The 27,970-nt window shown below is 49.2% G+C and overlaps 1 protein-coding gene across 3 annotated transcripts; it reads right to left on the reverse strand.

The window, feature by feature from the left end:
- Positions 1-398: 398 nt before the first annotated feature.
- On the reverse strand, positions 399-27,747 carry RPS6KA4 (ribosomal protein S6 kinase A4). Of its 3 annotated transcripts, XM_063317236.1 has the most exons (18): positions 27,415-27,747; positions 22,844-22,918; positions 22,190-22,408; positions 20,525-20,640; positions 19,925-20,032; positions 18,625-18,705; positions 18,308-18,411; positions 17,129-17,279; positions 15,877-16,038; positions 12,690-12,815; positions 11,003-11,136; positions 10,245-10,338; positions 9,048-9,218; positions 7,268-7,459; positions 6,132-6,291; positions 4,840-5,003; positions 4,071-4,323; positions 399-601 (listed from the first exon to the last, which is right to left on the reverse strand). In XM_063317236.1, the coding sequence occupies exons 1-17, from the start codon at positions 27,461-27,463 to the stop codon at positions 4,117-4,119; spliced, it is 2,313 nt and encodes a 770-aa protein (XP_063173306.1). In that variant the 5' UTR covers positions 27,464-27,747; the 3' UTR covers positions 399-601; positions 4,071-4,116. The 3 variants fall into 3 exon arrangements, with proteins under 3 accessions (XP_063173306.1, XP_063173308.1, XP_063173305.1); XM_063317238.1 differs by lacking the exon at positions 4,071-4,323 and having other exon boundaries at positions 400-601; XM_063317235.1 differs by lacking the exon at positions 399-601 and having other exon boundaries at positions 2,970-4,323.
- Positions 27,748-27,970: the final 223 nt, after the last annotated feature.

Raw genomic sequence — 27,970 nt, forward strand, 5'->3', positions numbered from 1 at the left:
TATGTAGAAATCATGCCCTGAAGACAGACAGACAGACGGCTTTTTTGAAGGGGGGAACGGCGGGGGGGCTCTCATCTCTTTCAGTAGCTTAGAAATCCGTTTTCCAAGTTGCCCCCTCCCACCTAGCGACTGTCTTTGCACCATGCAGGCTGCAGATTCCTTCGAATGGCCATTCTTGGTTTCTCCTTTAATCTGTCCCCTCCCAGATGTGGAAAACCTATAGTTTTCAGCCAGCATATCCTACTCTGATGGTGATGGGAAGTTTGGGGCAGGGGGAGAGATACTGTTGATGTAATTAGTGAAGCTTTGGGATGCCATCAAAAGGAAATTCAAACTCTGGATAGGCAAAATTTGTAGATTTCGGCATAAGATGCAAAGCAAGGTTAGGTCTAACATAGTTCACTAACTCTCTAAATTTCCAGAGAATGTATTCAGCAGGACGCCTAGTGGCATGAAAGAGTGGCCTTTTTATATTTCAGTTTTATTTGGACACCTTTGATATTCTGCAGGGCTGAGTATTTCCATCGTGTTTGCTCGTTACCCAAATTGGTCCCTTTGGGCCAAACCCGGCTAATCTTTTTTGTCTTCATGCAAGCCATTTCTGCAGACAAAATGCCAGAAGGAGTCCAGGGTCACAGGAAAGAGTGATTTGGCTTCAGAGGCAACTTTTATTTTCAAATAAAAAATACACGTGGTTCGGTTGCATGGACAGGATACCCCTGACGGCTGGTTCTTGGCCTCTTGTGCTACGTAAAAGAAGGATGTAAAAGAACGCGCTCCGCTCAAACGTCTCCTTGGCAGAGTGGAGGGCATATGGCAGTTAAGACACACACACGTATACTCAGTTGCCCCGTGGAAGGGTTGCTACTTCACTCCTCCCATTAAACAGCTGCCAAGTGCAAGAACTGTGAAGGAGGAGGGAAGCAGCTGGCAAAACTTCGGAGAGTAACATCTGCACTGCTGTCTGAAACTGATTTAGAAACAGGGTGGAGTTAGCCTAGCATCCCTCCAAAGGGGAAACTGCTTTTTTTTTTTAATAAGGGTGCAGAAAATGCCTTGTGAAGGATGCCTGCATTTCTCCAAATCCTTTGATCTAGACTCCACGCCAAGTTAACAGGATGCTGGTTAAAAGATGGGTACGGTAGACATGCTCAGAGTTCCTCTGTTTAAGGAGCTCTCCCAAGGTGTCACAGCCAAGCATGAATTTTTGTGCAGGGAAAATGGATGATGCACCTTGCCAGAGAAGGGCTCCCTTCCAGGAAAGGAAATGGTTCCTGCAAGATACTGTGATTAAAAGCACCAGATCTCCTCCTCCCCCTACTGTTAGATCAGCACAGAGTATTTGGGAGCAATACGAGGAATTCCCAATTCCTCTTTGGAGAAAGACAGTGACCGTGTCACATTGAAAAAGAAGAAAATTTATAGATCATTGGTCTAGAGAGAGCGATCTGTGGTTTCGCGCTCTTGTCCTCAACACCAACTGCAGAAGGGGGAAGAACAAACTTCTTGGCTGAAATTTTCTCTTTAAAATGAGAATTCCCTACCCATATGCTATGTATCGGTTTTAGAGGGCGGGCGATGCTGATTTGTTAAAGTTATTCAGAATTATCTGAGTATCATTAAACTTCCTGTTTAAAGTGGGTTGGCTGGATACTTTCAGTCAACCTGTGAAAAACAGCGAACCAGTTTCCGTTTCTCTGGCGCTGGGCAGTGCTCATCCCCTCTCATTCTCCAAGTAACAATACATTGCAAATTGCACTTCCCTTTAAAGTGAATATGACTATCTTCCCCTTCCTCCATTCTCTCAACCCCTTTTCTTAATGCTCTTTGTACAATTATATTCTTTGTCTCAGATTCAAGAATCTAGAAGAGCTCCGTCTGTTCTCTCATTCATATCCCTTAGAATCACCCATCTACAACTTTTCCAGATCTTAATATTCCTTACTCTGCTGCCCTCCATTCTTAAAACCTTCAAATTTTTTTCTGAAATTTTTCTGAAAGGCACCAGTTTTTCTACATTAAATACACATTCATCAGAACGCTTCTGCAGCATATATTAAGTTACAAAATCTGCGCACAAAGATCTGTGCAATAAATTTCTGTTTGGGGCAAATACATTACCAAGTTTACATGGGCTAAAAATTTAAAACGTGACCATTTTGCCCTGATAATGAAAGCAATATGGGATTAAAAATAATTGCAATTAATACTGCTATAGGAGGATTATAGTCTGGTAGCCAAAGATGGCCTGGGACATAATCGCCCCTCCTGAATCCAGCAAAACTTTGGAAGTTAATAATAATCCTATCCTTAAGAAAGCAACGTGAAGTCTGTGATTTGACTCAATTAAATTAGAGCCTGAGTAGAATTCAGAGGGTTTTTTTTTTTAAAAAAAAAGCTTTTCTCCCTTGTGAAAAATAAGGGTTTAAATAAAAATCTAGTCTCTGTAAGCAAGCCTGCGGACGGAATTCTACTTAAGGATCCGATGCCCTTTTTGCCCATTCTCTATTTCAGCTTGTTTTATCTCCTACTGAAGTGGGAGAAAAGGCAGGTGTCTGCCCTTTGGTTCTAAATTCAGAGACGCGCTCTTGCACACACATTCACTCCCATGCTTGCCTTCAATATATATTTAAACAGACAGAAATTGCTCTCGCTTCCTTAAAAATATATTCTCTCCCTTCCCCCCCCCCACCCGCCCAAACTGCCTGAGCTTATCAGATTCAGCCAGAAAAATAGATTTGACTGGGTCTTAAGGCAAGACCCCACTGTCCCCTATCATCAAGCCATGAAGAGTCTCCAAAATGCCTTCCAACTCTCTAATTCTATGATGGAGGGGAGGGGTCCCTTAAGAGACCCTCCCTCCCTCCCTCCAAAATGCATTTCCCTGCCATATTTCCTATTTGGCTTCTTTCTCTGAACACAGAAACAGATTGGAGCATCTTATTCTGGTTTTTTGGTTTTTTTTATGCTTATATCTATCTATCCCTTAACCCTACCATCCTTCTCAGAATGGGATTTAGGGTTTTGCCCATTAAAAAAAAAAGTGTTTTTGCTCCTGTGTTTTTAAACAACAGTTTGAGGTTCAGGAGTCAACCAGCTCGATGCTGCGCCCTTGATTGCACCAACCTATCATGTGATCTGGTTGGGTTTGCCTTAGTGCGACATGCAAACTAACCCTAAACCATGGTCGAAACGGCTTAGCGTAACGTCCGAACCTGAACGTATCTTGACGCTAAGCTCTGCCTATTAAAGTTCTGTATCAGACACAGGAGTGTGGGGATAAAAAATAAAATAAAAGGGAATTCCATTGGAGAAAATATTCTCCCTTCTCCCCCAGTGTGCAGTTTTGGCCTCAGAATGAGCAACTCCATTCCTACCACTGCTTACACCAAAAAAAATATGCCATCAATCATTAATAAAAACAACCCCTTTCCCACCCAGCAATTACTAGCTAGGCAAATATAATTCGATTTTTGAATTATAATTCAATTTTAATTATAAATCAAAAACGCAGCTAACCACCTGCAGAGGACAAAAAGAGCTTCTGCCCTCTGCTGGTTGTTGGGAAATTTGCAGCCTGTTACTCATCTGTGCTCTTCCCGCCTCTACCTGCCAGTCAAGGGCTCGGGAAAAGGGACCAGCCCTCTCACGTGCAGAAAAGTGGGGGACTGACCGGGGGGGAGGTTAGGGAACAAAACTGCAACGCTCCCCACGTTTCCCTAGGCTGATCAGTCTCCGAAAACCTCAAACTAGCGGGAACATCCCCACTACGTCCTCGCAATGGGATGGCTGGTTGTGGAACCAGATGCGGATTTGGCGCTGAAATAAGGGGGCGCTTCCAGCAGCGGGAAACGAGTTGTTGCCAGACCCTCCAAGGGCCCTCGGACCAGCGCCGTCTCTGCCCGGCCCCACCGTGTCCTCCTTCCCCTTCCGACAGAGAACGGTCACGTTTAACTGCAAAATGTGCCCCATCCTAAATGAAGATACCACATCATGGGGGGGGGGTGGAAATGGGGGGGGAGTGGAAGCCGTGTTCCCCCTCCCCGAACAGCAACATAGACAATAAATACCCATTTCCCATCCAGCTTTTCAGTGCTCAGCCCCTTCCCCGGGCTGCTACGAGGGAGGATCGTGGCGAATGGCGGGGACCTTGGCTTTGGGGGGGCGGGAGGAGGACCCGGAGGAGGACGAGGAGCTGCTGCTGCTGCTGCTGCGGCGGCCCTCAGCACCGGTACTCGACATCTTGAGCTTGCGCCGTTTGGCCAGAGGGGCGTTTTCCACGCTCTTCAGGAAAAACCCTTCACGCTTCCCCTTGTTAAAGGCCTAGAAAGGAGAGAGAATTTTTTTTTTTTAATCAAAGGCAGAATTCAAGTTTCCTAACAGGGCTGCCTGACTTTAACAAGGCTCATCTGCACATCCTCTAAGTGTCTCTACCACTGAGGCCTCCTCTGCTCTGGAATTTTGTCCCGGACGATTTCTTTGGTCCCACCAAAAAGAAAGATTTCACACCCAGTCTGTAGCAACCGAAAATGGAACCGACCAAACCAGACCCTTTGCTGTTAGTGAGCCGTACACGAAGAACCTGGGCGAAGACGGGCTAAGCCTACTTCAAGTCATAGCCTATAATTTTTGCCTTTTTCCCTCCTCAAAGTGCTAATTCCCAATCAAGAGGCTGCTCTGGGGGTCCACGATAAAGTTTGGGAGGGTGTGCAGGTTGCCCTCCCCTGTCCCAAAGGGCCCCACCCTGCAAGACAACCTTTTGCATCAATGCATCATCCCATCCTGTCCGTCCCTCCAAAAGAGAACTACTTCCCCAGCCTGGAAAATTGGAGCTCTCACCATAAACGTGACGTTGACACCCGTTCGCACAGCAGGTCCGGAGCTCTCGAGAATGTCTGGTGTCATGAGCGGGGTGGAAGAGAGGGCGCTTCCATCCTGGAGCCACTCGCTGTAGCGTAAGTTGGACATTTTCAGTCGCTTGGCAGGGTCCACCGTGAGAAGACCTGGGCAAGGGCCGGGATATGAGATTTAGCCGCAAAAACCACTGTCTTACAATCTAACAGGAGCCTTTTTCAACTTAGTATTTGCCAAACGTCTTGCGCCTCAGCTCCCATAACTGCCCACCTGTGTGCCGATGGGGAATTCTGAGCATTAAAGATCAATTTATCTAGAGAGGACCAGGTTGAGGAATACTAGATTAGGAGACTGGGAGGCAGGCCTGAATAGCTGGAAATGTGGTAGATCCATTGGGTGGGCAAGGGTAGGAGAACAAGACTTCAAGGAGAGGCAAACCCCCCCCCCCCCATTTTTTTAACGGCTGTAATCTTATGGTCCCTGGGAGGGGAACCTTTTGGGGTTGCTAGGCTGTGGGATCTTACAGAAGGGAAATGCTGAGTGGGAAAGCTGAGAAAGGGAAAAGAAGGCATATCAGGTAGCAAGGGATGATGCAGAGACTGTAGTGAGAAGCTTTGGATCAGCGAGATTCAAAGCATCCACTGTTCCTAGGCGTGATCCAAAATAACTAGGTTAGCTAGTCTTGGATGTGGCACAAACTAATACCTTCTTGTGGGTTGTCCAAAGAAAGAAAGTTGGAAAAACTGCGGAAATGCCTCAGCCTTACTTAGATCTGGAGAAACCTCTGGTTCCTTCTTCCCCATGAGATCAAGGGATTTTCCACAAACCCAAGGGTTGGGTTTGCACAACGCACTGAACTTGGTTACTGAATTAACCCATTTTCCGGATCTGCACCACGCTTTAAATCATAAGCTCAACCAGCAGGCTGGGTTTGCACGACACATGCTAAGGCAGTGTTTTTCAGTCTTTACACAACCCATGCTAAAGCAGTGCTTCTCATGCTTGCTGGGGGCTTCTGGGGGTCGAAGTCCAGGCTTCTTAAAGTTGCTGAGGTTGAGAAGCACTGTGCTAAAGCATCAACCAAGGTCAGCGTCGGGCGTTATGCAAATCCAATCACCTGACTGACCAGGCCTAAGCACGTTGTGTGAACACAGCTGGACCCATGATCAAAACCTCTTGCTCTTCCCTGGAAGGCCTCCCAACTCCCACGCCCAAACACAACCCTTCTCCCCCCACATCCGTTCCTCTCCCGGCACCCGGATGTCCATCCCCATCACCTCGAACCAGCTCTTTTGCCTCTTCGGAAACGTTTTTCCAAGCCTCGCTCTCCAGGGAAAATTGCCCTTCCTTGATTTTGTGCATGATATCCGCGGCGTGGCTAGCTGCGCTGCCTTCCTGGCTACTGTGGAAGGGGACTTGGCCAGACAGCATGGTGTACTGGAAGGAGGAGAAGGGAAGTGAGCCGGACCAAGGAACGTCGCACCTCCCTGTGTGACCTGCAGCCTGTCCTACCTTGAAGGGTGGGTGAAAGCTATGGCACTGTGTGGGATGCCTGCGCAGGGGGATTATGCAGGGAGAGTTCCTGCCTAGGCTGAATGGTGCATTTAGCCCTTTGGCTGTCAGAATCCATAAACTGGCTCCCCTCGATGCCCCTGAACCAGTGACAAAATCCAACGTCCTCTTTGTCTAACCGACTCCCGAATTTGTGGCATGGATGTCATCACCACGCCTCTGGCTCTCCTGACAGCAGAAGTGATCTCTCTCTCTCTGGAGATTCTTAGTACAGAATTATTAGAAGAAAATCCTTTTCTTAGTTCTTACTCTTTAAAAACACACACACATATTTGTATCTACAGTCACAAGCCATTGTACATCTTAACCAGGCACTCAAACGACACGTACAACGGCCAAGTAAACGCAGCACACAAAGGATCTCGACAAGGAATCCTGGCTCCTAGATTTTGTTGAAAAGAAACGTCAAAAGGCTAAGGAGAGCGGAGACGTTCCTGGGTGTGACAGGAAGAGAGATCAGAGATGATGCAGGTTCGGGGGCCAATGGGAGAAGGGAAGAAATCTAAGATTTAAGCAGAGAGATGCAAAATTTGCTGACTTCTTTCTCGGACCAGTGATGTTCTTCTGGGCACTGACCTGAGATAGATACCTTAAAAGAGAATGTATAAATCCGCTTTTCTCAATCTGGTGCCATCCAACCATGCTGGGCTTCAGCTCCCATGATGACCCCTAGCCAACATGGCTTGGCCTTGCTGGCTGGGGGAATTATGGGCCGTGAACTCCAACATCTGGGGGACATGGAGTTGGAGAAAGCCATGCTAAATGTTTTCTACGTACACACGCAACCAGGTCCAGCTGCTCGGAGGAAAGACCATCCCCTCCCCTTTTGACCTCAACTCACCAAGATCACCCCCAGGCTCCAGAGGTCGCAGGATTCATCGTAGCCTCCGTCCTGCAGGAGCTCGGGCGCCGCATACTGCAGGGTGAAGCAGGGCGTCTGCATGGGCTGCGAGTTCTGAGGGCAGAGGCGGGCAAAGCCGAAGTCGATCACCTTCACGGGGGCGCCCTCCGACTCATCCGCGTACAGAATATTCTAGGAGTACAGGCATGGAGAGTCATGGCCCCTTGAGTTTCAGGGAACCACGCTCTCGTTACCCCCTTTTGGCATGCCCCATGTGTCTGGCATGGTTTGCGGCAAGGCGGTCAACTGACTCGGGCACGGTTGGGATCAGACAACGTGCTGAGGCGCGAATCACAGAGGGCCATCACCGTTGGCCAAGTTCCCCCGAGCAAGCCAACCACATCACGGGTTCGTGTGCTGCCTGAACCTGATCTTGCGGCCTTTGATCCACCTTGGGATCCACTGAGATACCGGGGAACCCATGGACCGCCATCTCATCCCATCTTGGCAACCCTTTTTGGGGGGAGATGGGCGGTAATAGAAGTTTGAAAAACAAACAGAAACAAAGCCAGCCGGCCAGCTGTAGCCCATGTAAGCATGCACTCTCCAGACCCAGAGCTGCTCATAAGAAAATTCATTTCCAATTTCAGAGGAAAAGCGTGTTTCGGCTGGCTTACGAAAGAACTGAATACGAATCTCTGCTTTGCCCCTCCTGACCCCAGAGGGCTGCTGTGAGGCTGAAGCGGGCTAGCTTCATACATATCGCATTTCCAGCAGGAGAGAGATGTTGCTAGCATCCCTCTCTCAGGCTGAGCAAGGGACAGCAAAGTTCTCAGCAGCAGAGGGGCGACGAGCTCTGGGCTGCCTGACGTTCGTTGGTTATTCATAAAACTCGGATTCCACATTTTCACGGGACCACAATCTCATCTCTCCTTCCTCAAGGTCAGGGCAATGCTTCCTTCGCTCTGTAAGGTCACTTCCCTTTCCCACTTTGACTATGTTGTCTGTGAGTGACAAAAAACTTGCTCTTTTCCTGACCTTCCCTGGATTTTGCAGAATATGTCCAGCAAAGCAAATGCCCGATGCCAGCGTTCCTCAGCCTTGGCAGCTTTAAGACGTGTGGACGTCAACTCCCAGAATTCCCCAGCCAGCATATGCTGGCTGGGGAATTCTGGGAGTTGACGTCCACACGTCTTAAAGCTGCCAAGGCTGAGAAGCCCTACTCGATGCATTTAAACACTGTGATGAATCCCAAATCCTGGCCATGTTGCTAAAAGGAAGGGAAATGACTTTGAGAATCAACAGTGATTCTCAAGTCAAGGTGAATTTCAGCCCCAGACGTAGAAACAGGAGGTACAGAACGCCCCGTGGGGGACGGGGACAGGGCAGGGCCGCAACTGTGGGGGGGGGCAAGCAGGGCATGTGCCCTGGGCGCTGCGCTGGGGGGGCGCCAAAATGGGCGCAGAATCCATGTTTGCCCCGGGTGACACAGCCCCTCGTTAGGGCCCCGGGACAGGACATTCATAAGCAAGCGGGCAAGAGAGTTTCACACGAGCCGCATTCACACAGCTTGGCTACTGAACTGCCCCCTTTTCTGGATTTGCACAGAATACCAAACAGCACTTCAGACCAAGAAGCTTGGCGCACAACGTGCTCGGGATGCGCGCACACCCCTCCAGCTTAAACCTAAGCTGAGCAAGTTGTGCGAATGCAACTTCCTGGTCTTTAAGCAAGCTGCTTCACCGGGTCGTGGGAACACAGCCTTCCCTTTTCCTGGTACCTCGGGCTTGAGGTCTCGGTGCACCACCCCCGAGTCGTGCATGAAGCTGACGGCGGACACCAGGCTGCGCATGATCTGGCTGGCTTCCGACTCGCTGAAGTGTTGCTTCTTCTTGATTCGGTCCAGAAGCTCCCCGCCCCGCAGCAGTTCCATCACCAGGTACGTGTGGTACTGCCGGGAAGGAAAGGGGCAGAAATCAGCCAGGGCCCGGCCCAAAGCAGCCTTCTCCAACCAGGTGCCCTCCGGAGCCCAGAGACTGCCATTCCCACCATCCCTAGTCAGCTCGTAGCAGCTGCAAACCATTTAAACATGCACAGAGGCCTACAGGTAGTCCTTGCTTAACAACCACAACTGAAACCAGAATTTCAGTTGCTAAGCGAATCCAGATTTTTTACCACCTTTTTGTGGTGGTCATTAAGCAAATCACAGTCGTTAAGTGAATCACACAGTTCCCCATTGATTTTGCTTGCCAGAAGCCGGCTGGGAAGGTCAAAAATGGCAATCACGTGACCGCAGGACACTGCAACGGTCATAAATGCGAACTGGTTGCCAAGCGTCCAAATTGTGATCACAGGACCGTGGGGAAGCTGTGACAGTCGTGTGAGCACTGGTTGTAAGTCAGGTTTTTCAGCACCGTCCTAAGTCTGAACTGTCACTAAATGAGTGATCATTAAGTGAGGACTACCTCTATTTCTTAGCCTTTGGGCATCACCAGGAGGGGTGAAGCTGAACATTTCAGCCCCCCCCCTTTTCAGCCCCTTGACCCATTTCTAAAATAGTTAATGGAGTCTACTAAAGGTCAATGCACTGTGATCTTGGGGGGAAGTTGGGGAGCAACACAAAATGAAAGGATCCAGGCGAGGCACCTGTAGCTTGTTAGCTGTCCCCCATTATAGACCCCTGCCATGCTGGCTGGGGAATTCTGGGAGTTGTCGCCCAACACATTGGCAAGACTTTGGGGGAGGTTGCATCTAGCCCACCTTTCCTTCAGGAACTTCGAGCGGCATATATCGTACTTCCTCTTCCTCTTTGTCTCCCCACAACAACAGCCCTGTGAGGTAGGCCCAGAATCCCACAGGGAGCTTCCCAGGCTGAGGTCGGAGTTGCATCTGAGTCTCCCCACTCTTGGTCCCCCTCCGTCATTAACCAGGGTGGATTTCTTGAGAGGCTTCCTCTCCAAAGAGCAAGGCCCCTTACCTGGTCGTGATGGACGTCGTGAAGCTTGACGACGTTTGGGTGGGCTTCGCAGATCTGCAAAGCCGCCACTTCTCGCTGGGTGTTCACTTCCATCCTGAACCAGGAAAAAGGGGAATTAAAATGAGATCTTCCACCAAGTTGCCAAGGGGGAGAAATACCGGGTTAGTGGCCAAATGGGGAACTTACTGATTTCACGGATTTGTACATAGCCAAATAAGGAGATAAAACTTTTCTCTGTCTTCCCATACCATATGTTGTTTTCTCATTAATGCGGGGGAACAATAAGATTGAAAATTTTATTTCTGTCTTACATTAATAACTGAGGCCACCCACTTAAATCTGGCGCAAGGTTTTACTCCGAGCCCCTGGTTGTATGGAAGATTTTCAGCTATCGCAGGCTTCAGTATGAAAATGCCAACATCCCCTTTCCGAATGTGGCCTTTCCCTTTAAAAGGTGGGGAGTTAGAAAGCACCTCTGATTGGCCGCTTCCATCGGACCCTCCCGATTGGCTGGGATCGTGTATATAAATGCCACTGCTCACAGCTTCTGTGCGGCATTTTGCCTGCTGCCTCAGGGCAGAGGCACCAGAAGGCATGTTTCTGGCCGTGCGTGGCTCAGCTGGGGGCAAATTATTTTTGTAAGCCGCCCAGAGTCACTGTGAGTGTGTTGGGCGGCCGTATAAATCTCTTTAATAAATAAAAGTAATAAATAATAAATAAAACTATTTCCTTTTGGGAAAGGAAATAAAAACCGCTACCTCTTGCTGATGATTTTGACAGCAAACTCCGTCCCGTTTTGCCGATGTCGGCAACGGCGGCATACGGAGAAGCTTCCCTCGCCCAGGGGGGGTTCCACCAAGTCCATCTCGTATTTCTGGAAGAACGAGGAATCCTGAAAGGTAGAAAAGGAGGGAGTTAGTGAGCAAGGAGGGTTCCTGTACATACAACACGTCACGCAGCATGGCAAATATAATCACGGAGTCTGTTTTCTAAGTGTCTACAAATACTGCAAATCAGCAATGTATAAAAGGGCGAGAGTCACAAACCAATAGATTATTATTATTATTATTATTATTATTATTTTCCTTTTGGAAAATATTTTGGCAATTAATCCTTGTTAATTTTTTTCTTTTTATTAATAGGCTACGCACACACAATAATACAAGGGAGACCTTAATAAGTAATCAGCTTAAGATCAAACCCTCTAGTATATAACAATTAGTTTATGTGGGTTGTAGTGGTTCTTTTCCAATGTTATACACACCTTTGGATGAAAAAGCTACATTATTTTAGGCTTGTAATACGGCCATCCTAACTTGTAATTAACACTGATAGAATATTTTTTTCCTTCTCTTTTCTATTCTCAATATTCTAAGCTATTTAAATAATAGAATGTTAATCAGTTTTGAACATATTACACGAACATCAATGTATGGAAATAACACAATGTACAGGTAGTCCTTGTTTAGCGACTCCTGCTGCAGTTACTACGGTGATGAAAAAGTAACTTTACGACCAATCCTTGCAGTTACGACCTTCGCAGGTCCATAAAGCGAAGGAAAGCTGAAGTCAGATTGTAAGCACAGTTGTGGTTTCACAGAGCGACTGCTTCACGGATGGTCCTCATCGTGGTCTCTAAATGAGGACTACCTGTACTAAGATTTATAACAAATTAATAAAAAGGGGAAAAAAAATTAAAGAAAGAAGGGAGTTAGAGCCTACGGAGGCTTCTGCAGGGAGAGGACATCTCCCCATGCCCAGCCAGTCTTCTCTGTTGTCTTTCTTAACCCAGCCCCCTCCTCAAACTCCCAGAATTCCCTGCAATATCCCCGCTGGCTAGGGAATTCTGGGAGCTGATGTCCGCCCACCCCATCCATTGGGAAAGGCAATGTTCAGAAATGAGTGAAACCAGACTGAGATCATACAGCGTGGCAGACTAAATTGGAGTTGGATTGTCTGTGATTCAGTACACTGTGCGAACTCCGCCATTCCTTAGCTTGTTGCAGGGCCGTTAAGCCAAAATACACTTGATTTTTCTCAGCCTCGCATGTTCTGCAACGTTCCTTGACCCGCGTGGAGGCTCCTGTGTGGATCCAACCCACACCTGGCCTAGCGTGAAGACTTTTGACTTGAACTTACTGAAATGTCCCTCCACAAGAAGGTAACGGCAGAGGAGGTGCCTTGTTAGGAGATTTCCGTGTTTCCAAATCTACACGGCTTTGCTTTCTACTTCCTTGGAAAGCCCCTTCGTAACCTTTCGAGGCCCACCGCAGAGTTTCCTCAGCTTTGGCCGAGCAAGCTGTGTGAACCGGCCACTCTGGTTTGTAAACCAGGATTTCTACCGCCGAATGTTGCATGGCTTCAGCCACAGCAACCGTCCGCAAGCTGCCCCACTCTCTGATCTGCTTCCTGCTTCTCCTTCCAAGGAGGGAGATGAATCCCTACCTTCATCATGGCGCTGCGGGCCACAGCCGAGCTTCCGGGACGCTCCCCATCAAGTGCTGCCTCAAGTACGTCTGCGGTCACAGCATTGCGGTTGAAGAGGATCGACGGGGCAATGAAGGAATATCCCTTTTGGAAAAAGAGGATTTTCTGACCGCTATGCCAAACTGGCTCTTTTCTCTCTCATTCTTTCTCTCTTTTTTTCTTCTCATCTTCTCTTTTCTCATGTCTCACCCATTTACATATCCCCAAACCTCACAAAAACTGGCTGTTTCAAGATGCGACAATTTTCAGTTTCAAGAAGACAAAAATAGGAGAAAAGAAAAAGGTTTTGTTCGTTTGAAGTTTGCACGCTTTTCCCTTTCCTGTTAGAAACCTTTCCTCCTCTGTTTGAAGAAAGGGAAATAAATCTGCCAATCAATCAATCAATCAATCAATCAATCAATTTATAACAGTCGTCGACCAGCACAAGCAGAGTGCTTAGTGAATATATATAAATCTATCTAAATAGATAATAAGTGAATATATATATATATATATATATATATAATTATGTTTTATAAATGTATTTTAACTTTGTCTTGAATTTTATTTCATTATCTAACAAGATAGATTTACTGTATATATATATTCACTCTGCTTGTGCTGGTCTATGACTGTAATAAAATAAATCTGCCTGACGCCCCAGGAATAGCTATGAGAAGCTTGCCTAACCTGGCGAGGGAGACAACTCCCATCATCCTCAACCAGGGCGAACACTGGAAGCCACTATGTTGAGGCTGGCCAGAATGGAAAGAAATTGCTTCCCGAACAGCTTTCTACAGCCATGAGATTTCAGCCTTCACGATTTTAAATTTTAATGCCGGGGCTTTGAAAAGCTGGCAGAGGATGTTCCCGCGCGGAGGCAAGATCAAGCACCTCTTCTGGGGACATCAAGAGAACCCTGCCCTTGTGGCGTCATTTCACACAAAGTGACGTGTTGGCACAGCCGCAAGAGAGCTATGTACCGTAGCTGGGCAGCTGCTAAGCAAAAGGAAGTTTGAAAAGGACAGCCTGAAACTCGCAGCCAAAAAGGGTGGCAAGCAGAAATCTGGACAGAGTGCTCAAACATAAGCACTTTCATTCTGCCCCACCATCCTCAGAGCGGAGGGAGTTTGTGCAAGACACTTCCTGAAATGGTTAAGTCAGGAAAGGAAAAGCCCTCCCTGGCCTCAAAGCAAAACCACAATTTTCTGGGCCTTTTTTACAACTCAGAAAGGCCTCTCTCCAACCTCTTCTCTCCTCAGATCTCTTTCCTTCTCCCCGCGGCCTATGCTTGTCTGTTTATCTATTTATTAAACACATTTATACGGCCACCCAGCTCGCCCATGGTGACTCCAGCCGCCTTACAGAATTAAAATCCAACATTCAAAAAAACCCATCAACCCCTTACCCCCCACGCCGGCTAAAAACACAATCAAATGTTCATTTAATTACCCCCCCTCCCAATTATTTGCTGCCCCTTGCCCAGGCAATTTGAGTGTGTAGAGGAACCCAAAGCAGTCAAACGCCCCCTGGAATCCTATTTTGGCTGATTAATTTTGATTTTACTCCCTTGAACTACACTTTCCATGGAGTAGGGCCTGGGACTATTAGCCTAATATCTTCCATATCTGTCCTTTTGCAACAATTACTCATGGCAAATTGAACTTCAGAGCAGTCTAAAATTCAATCTGCCGTGAGTATTATTGCCAAGATTAATGCGCTACTGACCTATTACTGCAAATGTCAAAATATTCTCGCAGATGGTGGTTTGTAGTTAACCTCCCCCCATTAATATTATTCTGGACATTTAAAGAATCGGAGGACTCCTGTCATCCAAGTGGGGAAATTACACTGGTTCATTGAATTGCAATGTGTTTTGGGGGGTCAAATGGATCCCGAACATCTGTGTATGGGAAAACTCACAGGGAGAATACTGTATATTTTCCGCAGAAGTGACATTTCTCCTATTCTTCCCCACGAGGGAAAACGATCTGTAAGTGCTCCTGCCAGAGCCATGTTGTCATTTTACTAGCTCTTTTTGTCCCCCTTTTCTGACATCCTCTTTTTTCCTCACTTCCCCCCACTTCGTTTTTTGAGTTTGAATTCATCACTTTCAGGGTGCTTGCAAAATTAGGCCAAGGGTAGGATCCTCTTTGGCTCTAAGCTTTTAGTACTCAAATATACAAGTATTCACACTATACCCCAATTCTGTCTTGACATTTCCCCAACCCTTTCTTCCCCTGCAAAACAGGCTTCTGGTTTTCTACTTTATTCTCAGGTTGCTTGAGAATTCCTTTCAAATTTCTCTCTCTCTCCCTCTCTTTTCTTCCTAACCAAGGTAATGGGCATTACCACAAGCATTGTTTTCTCTTGAACATCTTTCCGGCTCTCTGAAGTGCCCATGCTTCCCAATCTCAAAGAGTCCCACCAAAAAAATTCCCTCCAGAGGTCTTCCACTGGAACAGAACAGAAATGTGGGAAACCAGACCTCTGGGGAAAGGATTGTAAAATGAGCAGCAGGACATCCGTGCACACCCCGACATTCTCAGCTGCCTTGAGTGTGGAGAGCACCACATAAGGTCATACGCTAACTCTCTTTTTGTCAAATGGAATGAGAATGGATAGAGATAAAAGGCAAGATGATTTTTCTGCATGGTACTACAGGTAGTCCTCACTTAACAACCACAATTAGGACCAGAATTTTGGTTGCTAAGTGAAGCGGTCATTAAGTGAATCCGACCCAATTTTATGACCTTTTTTGCAGTGGCCATTAAGCAAATCACTGTGGGCTTTAAGTGAACTATGTGGTTGTTAAGTGAATCATGCAGTTCCCCATTGATTTTGCTATTTGCAATCTTCCTGGCCGGCTTCTGGCAAGCAATCACGTGACCGTAGGACACTGCGATGGTCATAAATGCGAACCAGTTGCCAAACACCCAAATTGTGATCACGTGACTGCAGGGATGCTGTGACGGTCGTAAGTGTGAGGACCAGTTGCAAGTTGTTTTTTCCCACCACTGTTGTAGGTCCGAACTGCCACTAAACGAATGGTCGTTAAGTGAGGACTACCTGTAATGCTTCTATCAATGTTTCTCTCTTTGGCCTTTTCCCCTACATCTGCAATATCTATGGAAACATGGCACAGCCCCCCATTTCAGGGGCTCACCTGGAAGACACGGTCTAGGCTGGGAGGGGTCCCAGCTGGGGAATAGATGGGCTCCAAGCTGGTGAATTCCTCCGCAAAGTTTCGCACGTCCAGCTCGTGGCGAATGAGAGGTTTAAACGGCGGCTTCACCTGGCGCGCTGCTAATTCGACCCAGTCCAGGCCCTGGGGGGAGAAAAATATTAGGGGGAAGACATAGCTAGACTGCAGAGACAAACCAGGTTCTCCACCTCTCTCAACACGCTTGTCCACCCTTGTCCACATTTGGCCTGCTTTCTACAAAAGGGAGTGTGCCAACCTGTGGGATGGCATGTCCCATTCTTCCCGGCCAGTTGTAACTCAAAAGGATTCAAGATGCCCGGTCTCTTTGCTGGAGACTAATTTTGTGGTCTATCCAGACCTCTGACTTCCACACAAAGGCCCAAGATATAAACAACAAAATGGAAGGGCAACCAAATCAGGAATTGGGGAAATAAGCTACAGTGAGGCTGTTTCTTTTCTCAGACCCCAAACATGGTTAAAACCAACCAAGTTTATCATGATGGGTGAATGCAGCCCTTTACAGGTAGTCCTTGACTTACAACCATTCATTTAGTGACCATTCAAAGTTATGACGGCACTGAAAAAGTGACAACCGTTCCTCGCGTTTACGACCATCGCAGTGTCCCCATGGTCACAATCAAAATTCGGGCACTTGGCAACCGACATGTATTTATGACAGTTGGAGCATCCCGGGGTCACATGATCACCATTTGCATCCTTCCCACCTGGCTTCCGACAAACAAAGTCAGTGGGGGAAGCCGGATTCACTTAACGACCATGTGATTCACTTAACAGCCGCAGTGAAAAGGTTGTAAAACCGGGCGTGACTCACTTAGCGACAGAAGTTCCAGTCCCAATTGTGGTTGTAAGTTGAGGACTACCTGTATCTTCAAATGAGTACCACCCACTCACCTTACATTTGATCTTTCTGGGCATTTGTAAGCACATCTTTTTTCGGTCATGAGGGAACAATTCTTGCGTTCTCCCTCCCCCATCTTGTTCCTCTAACCCAATGTTTCTCAACCTTAGCAACTTTAAGATGCATGGACTTCAGCTCCCAGAATTCCCCAGCCAGCATGGGTGGAGTTCAACTCCCAGAATTCCCCAGCCAGCATGCTGGCTGGGGAATTCTGGGAGTTGAAGTCCACGCAAAAATACTTTTCAGGAATTAACTCTTCTCAACATCTCAACAGGAGCAGGAATCAAACCTTACCCTGAAAAAGGGGTGCTCTTTGATCTCCTGGGCTCCCGTCGGGCCGGACCCCAAACGTCTCTTGGGGTCTTTGCACAAGAGCTTCTGGAGCAGATCGCGCGCCTCGGGGCCAATGAGCGATGGAAAGGGTGGGCTGCACTTCAGGATCCGCCTAGGAGTCGGAAACAGCTTAGTCAGCAGGAAGAACTCGTTTGGTGGTCTATAAAATGTCCCCCCACCGGCCCTCCATCTGCGCCACGCAGATAAATTAAGGGAGAAGGCCAGCGAGGGCCGTGTCGTGGGGTCCAAATCCAACTGGGCTGAACACCATTGAAAAGCGACGCTGATCTTGGCCAGGTTGTTTGGAAACAGTCACCTTCTCCCTCAGTTTTAGCTCTTGATCTGCCTTCTCCTGCCTGTTCCTCTTGCTCTGCTTGTCCACAGTGAAGTGGGGCAACTTACAGCAACCTCCCCCCACCGTAATGTCACTGCACAGGCCCCTCTCCTTCATGCCCGAGTTGCGATGCTCCCGTGGGGCGGGTCTTGTGCGCGGACGCTGCGGCACATGCTCTGCCATGGCAAATGCACCTCTTCTTGCTTGCTGGCCAGCAAAAAACAGGCCAGCCCGCCCAGCCAGCTTGCTTTTTGCTGGTAACTGTCAATCCCTGGCTGTTGTCAGCCTTCCCAGGTAGACCAGAAAGGAAACACGACCAGATGAGCTAATTCTACTTTATTGTAAAGCTACATCGACAGAATCTTGCAAGTCTGAAAGTCCAATGCCACACCGCCCCCCGTCTTCTTTACAGCCTGAGAAACCAGGGAGGGTCCCTTCTGAGCCTCTTTCTCCACCCATTATGCAGCTGCGGGCTAAGCCGCCTCTTATCTGACCAATCCCTTGGCAGCGTCTCTTTGCCCCGTCTCCCAAGGCCTTTCCCACATACCATTACAGCTGGCCTGTTTTTGGCCAGCAAGGAATAATTGAAATGCCACTCTTTAATTATTTGATGCCCTCTGCCTGGATTTTTTTTGGGGGGGGATCAAGGAACCAATCCACTGACTTCACTGGCTTTCTCCCCTTCCATCGCTCCCAAGTCTGGGTTAATCCTGCCCCTAATATCCCATCATCTGCTACCTGAGTCAACCTCCGTCCCCCTCACTCTTTCTTCCCAATCCTGCCCACCCAGAGTCTCCCCGTCTCACCTGGAGACCTCCGCCTGTGAGTTCTTTTCCCCTTCGAGGGTGAAGGGCGACGCGCCAGTCAGCAGCTCAAAGACCAGGATTCCCAAACTCCACCAGTCCACAGACTGCATGAAAAGATGCAACTGAACCAGGACTGAACCAGTACAATTCCCCTCTTCCCCTTCTTTCCTCCGCCCCCAGATATGTCTCCCCCTTTCCTAGAAATTTTGTTGCTGACATCAACAAAAGCTTTTGCGCAGACATGGAACACAACCTCCTTTTTCCATACTTGAGAAAACTTTTTTCTGTCCCTCTGCCACCTTTGCCAGCCTCCTCACCTTGCCATGTCCACTTTTGCTGCGAACGATCTCAGGAGCCATGTATTCGATGGTGCCGCAAAATGAGAAAGTCCGTTCTTTCTGTGGTGAGGGGTGCATAAGAAAGAAAGAAAGAAAGAAAGAAAGAAAGAAAGAAAGAAAGAAAGAAAGAAAGAAAGAAAGAAAGAAAAAGAAAGAAAGAAAGAAAGAAAAAGAAAGAAAGAAAGAAAGAGAAAGAAAGAAAGAAAGAAAAAGAAAGAAGGAAGGAAAGAAAAGAAAGAAAGAAAGAAAGAAAGAAAGAAAGAAAGAAAGAAAGAAAGAAAGAAAGAAAAAGAAAATGATTCAGTGCAAATCAGCAAAGAGGCACCAAGGCTGGCAACTTTTCAAACAAGCTGCTGTTTTCATGCAACGGAAAGTCAGGAAGAAGGGAAGGAACAAGCAAGCAGATCAGAACCGAGGATTGCCTAACCCAACATTCTGGGATAACTGCAACTGGCAAGGTCTGTTGTTTGATTCTTGCTTCTGGGAACTGAAATCTAGAGGTAGACTGCCTTGGGAGCTGGAAGCTACATTCCTATTTGTGATAGCCAAACCGAGCAGAAGAGAAGCCAGATTGGAAGGCCTTTCGCAAGATCTTGTTTCCCACAGTGGCTGAGCCAAGGAATGCCAAACCGAACACACTCAGAGATACAGTTTCCTTTACCCCCATAAAAGGCAGTAAGAGGAACAATGGCTTGCTAAGGACAGGGGAACCCAATCTGGGGCCCTCCAGATATTTTGGACATGCTGGCTGGGGAATTCTGGGAGCTGAAGTCCACACATCTTAAAGTTGCTAAGGTTGAGAAACACTGCCCTACAGAGACCCTTGGTGCATTATGGGAGACCCCAAACAGCAAGTCCCAGAATTCCTTTCTGCACAAGGAAAATCTTAGGGCTATCCACACTAAGCCAACGGTCTACAAAAGTCTGCCCACCTTGGATGCCCTTCAGATGGTAAAGACCCACTCCCAGAATTCTCAGCCTGCTAACTAGGGAATTCTGGGAGTTGAAGACCACACATCCAGAAGGCTTCCAGGTTATTGGAAAAAGCTGGTCTTTACTCACTGGAGCTGATTCTTCAAGAAATGCTGCTCTCCCTACCAAAGAGTCTCTCTCTCTCTCCCTCTCTCTCTCTCTCTCTCTCTCACACACACACACACACACACACACACACTTTCTACTCAGTTCTGTCTAAACCTTGATCCAAGTTCTACCCTGGAGCCAGACGATCCATGATTCCGTTAGGAGGGAAAGGGGGTCCTTTCTGAAAAGCCAAACTCACATCCTCCGTCACAAATTCCTTGCTCAGGCCGAAATCTGTCAGCACCACGTGACCCTCGCTGTCCAGCAAGATGTTTTCCAGCTTCACATCCCGATAAATGATGCCAAGCTGAGGAATGAGAAAGGGGACACCCCTCAGGTCCCTGTGCCAACAATCCACAGTAATCTGACAAGCCCAGCAGCCAAAATAATTAAGAAGATTTTAACTTTAAGCTGCACCTTGGAGCAGCAACTTTGGGGCATCGAACCCAGCATTCCCTACCAATGGGCATTCCTGGCAGGGAATGCTGGGTTGGAGAATCGATGCCATGCAAAAATAACTACAGGATCAGGGGTGGGTAAAGTCACTGGCCAGAGATTCATTTGGTACAGCAGGTTTAAATCTTCAATTGTGGTGAACTTGGGCACAGGAAGATTTTACAGGGCAACTGAGCTGAAGATCCCACTGTGCATTTGGCACGGCCTCAGAGGCACTCTTGCTTTTCCAGATGGAGGCCCTTCGCTACCTTTCGAAAGGGGGTCCGGCCAAACCTCGGGCCCAACGCATCCCGCAGCTCTGACCGTGGAAGAATTAAGCCCAAAATCCCTCCTTAGCTCTCACCTTGTGCAAGTGTTCAAGTGCCAGAATGATCTCGCTGCTGTAAAACCGTACTTCGTCCTCCGAGAAATGGTCCCGTTGGTACAAGTGAGTGAACAGCTCACCTCCGCTCACATAGTCTAGGAAGAAAGTGGTTGGGAGCCTCAGTTTGGTGACAACAAGTTTTCCCTCTGGCCCGTTCGCTCAGCAATCCCCGAGGGTCTTTTTATATCTCGTTTAAAGCAATGCTTTCGTATTCATCCCCAGTTTTTTCCCCATGTCTTTCTCTGTTAAATCAGCGTGGTCCGAACCCAAACATTTTTGTGCAGGAAACCTAGAATTCCGACATTTTGAAAAATTGCCATCGACGTTAAGTTTCTAGTCCTCATGGCTGCAGAGAAAAACACTGGAACAGTGGCCATTATGTCTCCTATGATTCTAGTGGCCACATCAACTTCTCCCAAACATGGGCCTGCCAGATGTGTGGCATTCAACTGACTGGGGGACTCCAGTCAAGGCCCACCACGTCCAAGGGTGTTGAAGAAGGTGAATTCCATAAATCTGAGCATGGTCACCATTACGATGGCAACTCCACCTGAATTCTATCAACAGGAAAATCTATAACCCAACTCAGGGTGTATCATACACACCTAGTTAAACATCATCTTAATGCAAGCTAGGTGTACTAATGTATCACTTGGGAGTGGGCAGAGACTACAGCTCACCTGAATTTGCAGCCTGTTCCAGGCTCAATTTAATTGGAATATAATCCCAGACCCATTTCATCCAGCATCCCGCTTCTCAAATCTAGGGAACATCCCACCATCAAGAGTCCTCGCTGACTGCTACTCCCAGAAATTGATAGGTGAAATACAGGTAGTCCTCAACTTATGACCGTTTGTTTAACGATGGTCCGAAGTTACGACGACCTCAGAATGGGTGCTTTATGGCCTATAAAGCACTTCTGAGCGTCACAAAATGTTGCACCCCCCCGGTCACATGATTGCATTTCAGGTGCTTGGCAACCGGCTCGCATTTATGACCGGTTGCAGCATCCTGCGGTCACGTGATTGCATTTTTGCGACATTTTTTGCCGTTTTCCAGCCAAAAACGCCCATTGGGGAAGCTAGATTCACTTAACAATTGTGGCGGTTCGGCTAACGAACTGTGATTCACTTAACAACTGCTGTAAAAATAATAATAAACTTGGGTCCGGTCACGCTGTGACTCGACTTATGACCGCAACGACTTACGATGGAAATTCCGGTCCCAATTGTGGTTGTAAATCAAGGACTACCTGTAGACTGCCTTGGGACATGGAGGTTCCGCTACTCATTACTGGGGCGAACAAGAGGAGATTCACTCAAGAGAAAGTGGAAGTTTCTGTGGGACTTTAAGAGAGCCTGTGTTTTGAAGTCAGCCTACCAGGGAGATCTCCCTGGGGTCCAAGGGCCATACACATCTTTTTAATGCTTCTTTCTTCTGGAAGTTTTGGGATGGCAGGTCTGGAAAGCAATATATCATTTCCAGTAGCAGGAAATCCCTGCTCCCTTTATTCCATATAAATTTGAGGATAGATGGATGGATGGATGGATGGATGGATGGATGGATGGATGGATGGATGGATAGATAGATAGATGGATCCCCCCTGCCTCCATTCCTTCTCCTGCCCCGATTCTCCCATCCTACCGAGAATGAGATGGAGCTTGGAATCCGTCTGGAAGGCATAATGCAGCGTCACAAGGAAAGGGGACTGGCGCACGTGTTCCAGGACGGTGCGCTCCGTACGTGTGTGCTCCGTGGTCTTGGCTTTCGCGACGATGGCGGCTTTGCGGAGCACTTTCATGGCATAAAGCTTGTTGGCGTCGTGGCCGGTGACTTTACGGACCAGGAACACCTTCCCGTAGGCTGAAGCGCAGAAGGCAGGCCGTAAGGAGAAGGAACTCGCCAATCTTTATTCCCCCGATTTATTTCTGACCGATACCCCATCTTTCTGCAGCCCTCTAAACGAACCCCACAACAGTCCTGCCAGGCTGGCTGGGCCGAGAAACGGGGATTGGGCCAATCAGCCAGATCAAACACTCTGCGCCTTCCTTTCTAAACTTTGCCTTTCCCCCTTCAGCTCTTCCGAGGCTGGCAGAAATATTATTTATTTCGCTCTGCAGCTTCCCCAAGCACGTGCTCCCCTTTTCTATCCCGCCCCCCCCAAAACGGTGAAACGTAGCTGCAATTTCAAGATTCTTAATGCTTTTTTGCTCGGGGACGGCTCCATCGTTAGGCAGAGCAAAGCAGAGAGTGGGAGGGCTGTTTGGTAAAACCTTCGTGAACGTGGCTTCCACTCACCTCCAGTGCCCAGGACCTTGAGCAGTTCAAAATTTTCCATTCCCACTTTCTCCTCATCATGCCCAGTTAAGTTTGCTATCGGGAAATGAGACAAAAACACCCGCGTTAAGCCAAGAGTGCAATTCTGCCAATATAAGGAATCAGCAATCCAGAGTTTCTATCCAAGCCTGAGATTTATCCAAGAATTTTTTTTTTTTATCCAAGAATAAATCCAAATTGTATTCCGTGTATGGAATCGTAGCACTGGGAGGGTACTCAGAGGTCATGTAGCCCAACCCCCCAATTTTCAGAGCAGGATCATCTCTGAGAAATTATTCTCCCCCGCCCACCTACCCCTGGCCTCTCCTTGAAGACTAGAATCTTTGCAAATGTTAATTGGATCGTGTCTCTTTTTCAATCTGGTGCTGTTCCAAAGTCCAAGCAGCAATTCCAGAAATTGTAACCTCAGTATTGGAAATCAGGAAAGTCTGATCTAACCATCCCATAGATGAGAGAACAAGTCATTAAACTTGCTCCAGACTTCTGGGGGCACGGAGATAGCAAAATGGCCAATTGCAAGGGGGGAAAAAAAAAGATGAAATTATTTAAGGAAGCTGCACAGTGCCTCCGTTGATCAACCTAAGCACAAGGGTCCGATTGGATGTCTTTAAGATAAGCGTCCAGGGGACAGCAAGTGGAACATATCCATTTATTTTTTTAAAAAAAGCAACATTTTTATTTATGTATGAGAGGCGTGCCAAACAAAGAAAAAAATGTTTTTAAAACTAGTAGGGGCAACAACGTTTCCTTAAAAGCAACACAAAAGCAAGCACCTGAGATCTTGAAAAACTGAAGGGACTGATCTTCAGTAATAGCAGTTCAAATAAGAATCAACAACAGCAGCAAATAGTAATAATAGTGCAATACACCTGATAGTCATGCCATCAGAGTCGATTCTGATTAGAGTGGCCTATAAGCTCTGTAAATAAACTAGACTAATAAATAAATAAATCTTGGTGCCCCTGACCATTTCCCAAGCTACCACAGCAATTCTCAATCTGTATAGTGACATCAATCAATCAATCAATCACTCAATCAACTTTACTGGGTTTAGAGGCTACCTGACTCCCCAGCGTTAACCTTTTGCCTTCAGCAGACTGGATTCTAATATATGGGCTATATTTCAGCCTGTTTGGGGCCTCATCAGTTTTTTTTCCCCCCTGTAATCTGTCGCTTCAATACAATTTTTTATTTTATTTTAGATGCATCAAACCACCTTTCTTCAGCCTAGCGCAAAGCTCTTCCCCTTGGGTTCTGCCAGAGGTCCCGAGGGGTTCCCTGGGAGATCACGATTTATTTTAAAAATTATCTCAAATTCGGGCAACTTCACATTCAAGAGGCAACTTTCATTCTTCATTTGTAGTTTAAGAGCCCTATAGCCAGACAGGCCTACCCGCGAGACAAATATAACAATTTTCTAACTTCTGGCCTAGATTTGAGCCTGAGTGTGCAGGGGTTCCCTGAGGCCTGGAAAATATTTCAAGGGTTCCTCCAGGTCAAAAGGTTGAGAAAGTCTGGATTAATCCAACTTTCTGGGCTGAAACGTGGATGGCCACGCTCAGTGGTGGAGCGTACAGGGCCGGCAAGGCCCCCAACGGATCAGAGGGGCAACAGTGACCCACTTTTTGCCTCCTTATCCTGCAGTGCTGAATCTTCTGCTCACACACAGGTCACACCTCTCCACCCCATTCCCTGGGAGGTGGCCCGTTTCCGGCTGGTAAATCACAGGTTAGCCCACAGGATGGGAAGCGGCCAACACTTGCCCACGGGACTGCAAGCCCAAAGGCTCTCCAACTGCACGCACAGACGTAGCTCTTGCGACCCCTTCTTGGCAGACGATTTCCCAAAGGTTTTCGCAACATTACGCCGGCTTTTATATCAACGGCCTGCGCTGTGCGCTTCCTAAGACAAAAGAGAGGAGTTCTCTTTTGCATCGTTTGTTAAAACCCTTTCCTCCTCCTTCGCGGGCTCTCGTGTAACGTTTCATTCTGGCTAAAGGCAGTCAGAAAGAAGAGGTACGCACACACACACTAGACACCCATCCCAGAGCGGCTGGTATTTTCTCATTATGATTTGCAAAAGTGGAACGTGGGTTTTTTTTTGTGGGGGGAGGCGGTGCTTCTATCCAGGTAATTGAGGAGCCTCAGTCAAAAAGTAAGTCGGAAGGTTGTCAGCCTGGGAGAACCGCTTTGCTAGACCTAAACAAAATCCGTTTCATTCTCTAATCCATTTTCTCCCAAACACCCAGCAGGCGCTTCTGGGGTCTCACAAACGAGGAAGGTCCTGCCGTTACAGGTAGTCCTCGCTTAACAACCATTCATTTAGTGATGGCTCAGACTTACAACGGTGCTGGAAAAACCGACTTATGACCATACTCACACTTACAACCATTGCAGCGTGCCCACAGTCACTTGATCGTGATTTTCGACCCTCCCAGCCAGCTTCTGGCAAGCAGAATCAATGGGGGACCCCGTGATTCACTTAATGACCATGTGGTTTGCTTAATGCCCACGGTGACTCGCTTAATGACCACTTTTGTTTAGCAACCAACATTCTGGTCTCAATTGTGATTGTTAAGTGAGGACTACCTGTATATCTCCCCAGCATGCTGTTCTCAAAGGTAGATTGCCCTGAAACCTGGAGGGTCCATTTTTGAAATCTTGGCTGGCCAATGTGGATAGTCAGGGTTGCCTGTAAACCCCATTTGCCTTGGCTTAAAGTGTCTGTTAAAGTGTGTTTGGGGCACAGTTATCATTCTGTGATCTAGCATAATGATAGCTAAGGAGTGGAAAGAAAAATGGGAGGGGGGATGATTGACAAGTGCTGCAAATGTGGAGGGGGCTAGGCTGAGGATGCATCACAGAAACCTATGGCTGGGTTCAGACAATCTACTTAACCTGGTCACCGAAAGATGAACGAATTGCATTCGCACGTGGATCACTTGAACCACACTTTGGACAGCTGCAGGAGTACAGAAAATGGGTTCATTCCATGCTGACTGCACTGTGTAAACACAACCTATTGGTCAATGTTTTTCAAACTTGGCAACTTTAAGATGTGTGGACTTCAAGTCCCAGAATTCCCCAGCCAGCATTAGCATTAGCTGGCTGGGGAATTCTGGGAGTTGAAGCCCACACATCTTAAAGTTGCCAAGTTTGAAAAAAACACTGCTACAGGTGTCAGTGACATTGGAAGCAGTTTAGATGAGGAGCCTTAAGTTTTCCAGCTGGAAAATGGGCACAGGCAGCCCCTTCATCTGCACCCTTTGGCTGCAAAGTGGGGAACCCTGTTTTAGGTCAAGGCTCAACCCGAGCACGGTGGAGCGGGGGGGGGGGGGGCGGTTCCTTCCCCTGTTGGCACCAGCTCCCACCCACCCCCAATTCCAGGCCAGGCGCTCCTTTATTACCGCCGATCCTTTCTAAAAGAGAAACATTGCTTTATAATGTAGGGATGCTCAGCTGCTGAAGGCAGAGGGGGCGTTAAGCCGCGAAAAAGAGCCGCTGCTGCTATCCCTGCGCTGCAAACGTATCTCTCCCCCCAACAGCCTTCTGCACTGATGTTCGGCGCACGTGCGCGCGCGTCCTCCCACCACCCACCTGCCACCGCCTCCGTGCGCCGCGGCTGCTCGCTCGCTCGCTCGTGCCCCCAGCCCGCCCCCACGTGCCAATCCTGGCGGGGGTAGGCCGGTGATTCAGCGGCACCCACCCCCACGGGAGCCCCGGTTCCAGCTGGGCGGAGGGGCGGGGCTCGCATCCCCTCGGGGGGCGGGGCTTCCACCACTTTGAAAAATAACACTCGGCCGGGCCTGGCCCGGTCGAGCCATCCTCGCTCGGGACGGGAAGGGCGGGCTCGCTGGCCGCCTCGGGCCGGGGTTGGCACTGCCAGGCGCCCCTTCTTTGCCCAGATCTGGGGCGCGCTCCCGCCTTGAAAAGCTCAAAGGAAGGAAGTGGGGGGGGGAGGGGGAGAAGCAACTGGTGGCTCGCCGCTCCCCTTCCCGGGCGTCGGCACCGCGGGGACGGGGAGAGGGTCCCCCAACCATCCCACCGCGCTCCCGGCCAGGATAGCAAGTGATGCCCGCGCCCTGCGTCTCCCCCTCCCGCATCGCTTCTGCTACGGCGGCAGCGAGGGGCGCGCAGTGTCTCCCCGACCCCCTCCGACCCAGCTCGCAGGGCGCGCCCCCAGCCACCCGGCCGCCCCCCAAAAGGGACGGCTGCCCCCCGCAGCGCCCCGGCCCAGCCCGCTCTCCTCCCTGTGCCCTGAACTCCGGGGGCCGTCGCCGTCTTCCTCCCCGCCCGCGGGGCGCCTTCAACTGGCTCAAGCAGCGCCTCGACGGGGGGGGTAGTTGTCACCCTGCAATTCCCGCGGGCTCTCGGACGCCCGAGCCCCCCCTTTCCTCCGCGCCCCCGGGGACCGGCTTGGAGAGCCTCCAAGGGCGCGCGGTGCGCCCTCGGCGCGGCCGGCGTCTCCAAGGTCCCCGCGCGCACCGGCAGGGGACCCTTCCCGGCCGCGGCGGCCGCGCAATCGTGGGGTACCGTTGGTGAGGGGCAGCTCCACCGTCTCCTCCTCGCTGCCGTCCCCCATGGCCGGCCCGTCTCCTTCCTCCTCCTCCTCCTCCTTCCTCGCCCTCCGCCTGTCTCGCGCTGCCTCCGCTCGCCTTACATGCTGCGGGCCGCACGCTTCCTGGTGCAGCGAGCGCCCGCCGCCGCCGCCGCCGCCGCCGCCGCCTCCTCCAGGCCTGAGTCAAGCGGCAGGAATGCGAGCGCCCAGCGAGGGGAGGAGAAAGCGCAGGAAAAATCCGGGGACCCGCCCCGGGGAGGGCCAGGGGACCCCCTTCCCGCGGCGCTCGCTCCTCCACCGCCCCCCGAAAGTTGCCCGCAGTTGTCACCCGCTGGGCGGTCGGGCGCGGCGCCACTTCCTAGAGGCCCCCTCTGCGCCACCGCCGCCACCGCTGCTGCACGTTTGGGGGGGGCAATCGGGGCGCGGGGGGGCTCTTTCCCCTCCCCTGTGCAGCGCCGGGCACCCGACAGCCCCCCCCCCTCCTTGGGTGCTTTAGGAATGCTTGGGCCGCGCAGGGCTGGCCCGGGCGCT

Source organism: Candoia aspera, chromosome 17 (genome assembly GCF_035149785.1).
Source record: "Candoia aspera isolate rCanAsp1 chromosome 17, rCanAsp1.hap2, whole genome shotgun sequence".
NCBI classification, from domain to species: Eukaryota; Metazoa; Chordata; class Lepidosauria; order Squamata; family Boidae; genus Candoia; species Candoia aspera.

Coding starts and splice junctions, on each gene's coding strand:
- RPS6KA4 (XM_063317236.1), bottom strand. CDS start 27,463: ATGGGGGACGGCAGCGAGGAGGAGACGGTGGAGCTGCCCCTCACCAAC. Junction 16,039..17,128: donor AAGAGCACCCCTTTTTCAGG/GTAAGGTTTGAT, acceptor TTCTCCCCCCAG/GGCCTGGACTGGGTCGAATT. Junction 6,292..7,267: donor GGAGCCTGGGGGTGATCTTG/GTGAGTTGAGGT, acceptor TCCTCCTTCCAG/TACACCATGCTGTCTGGCCA.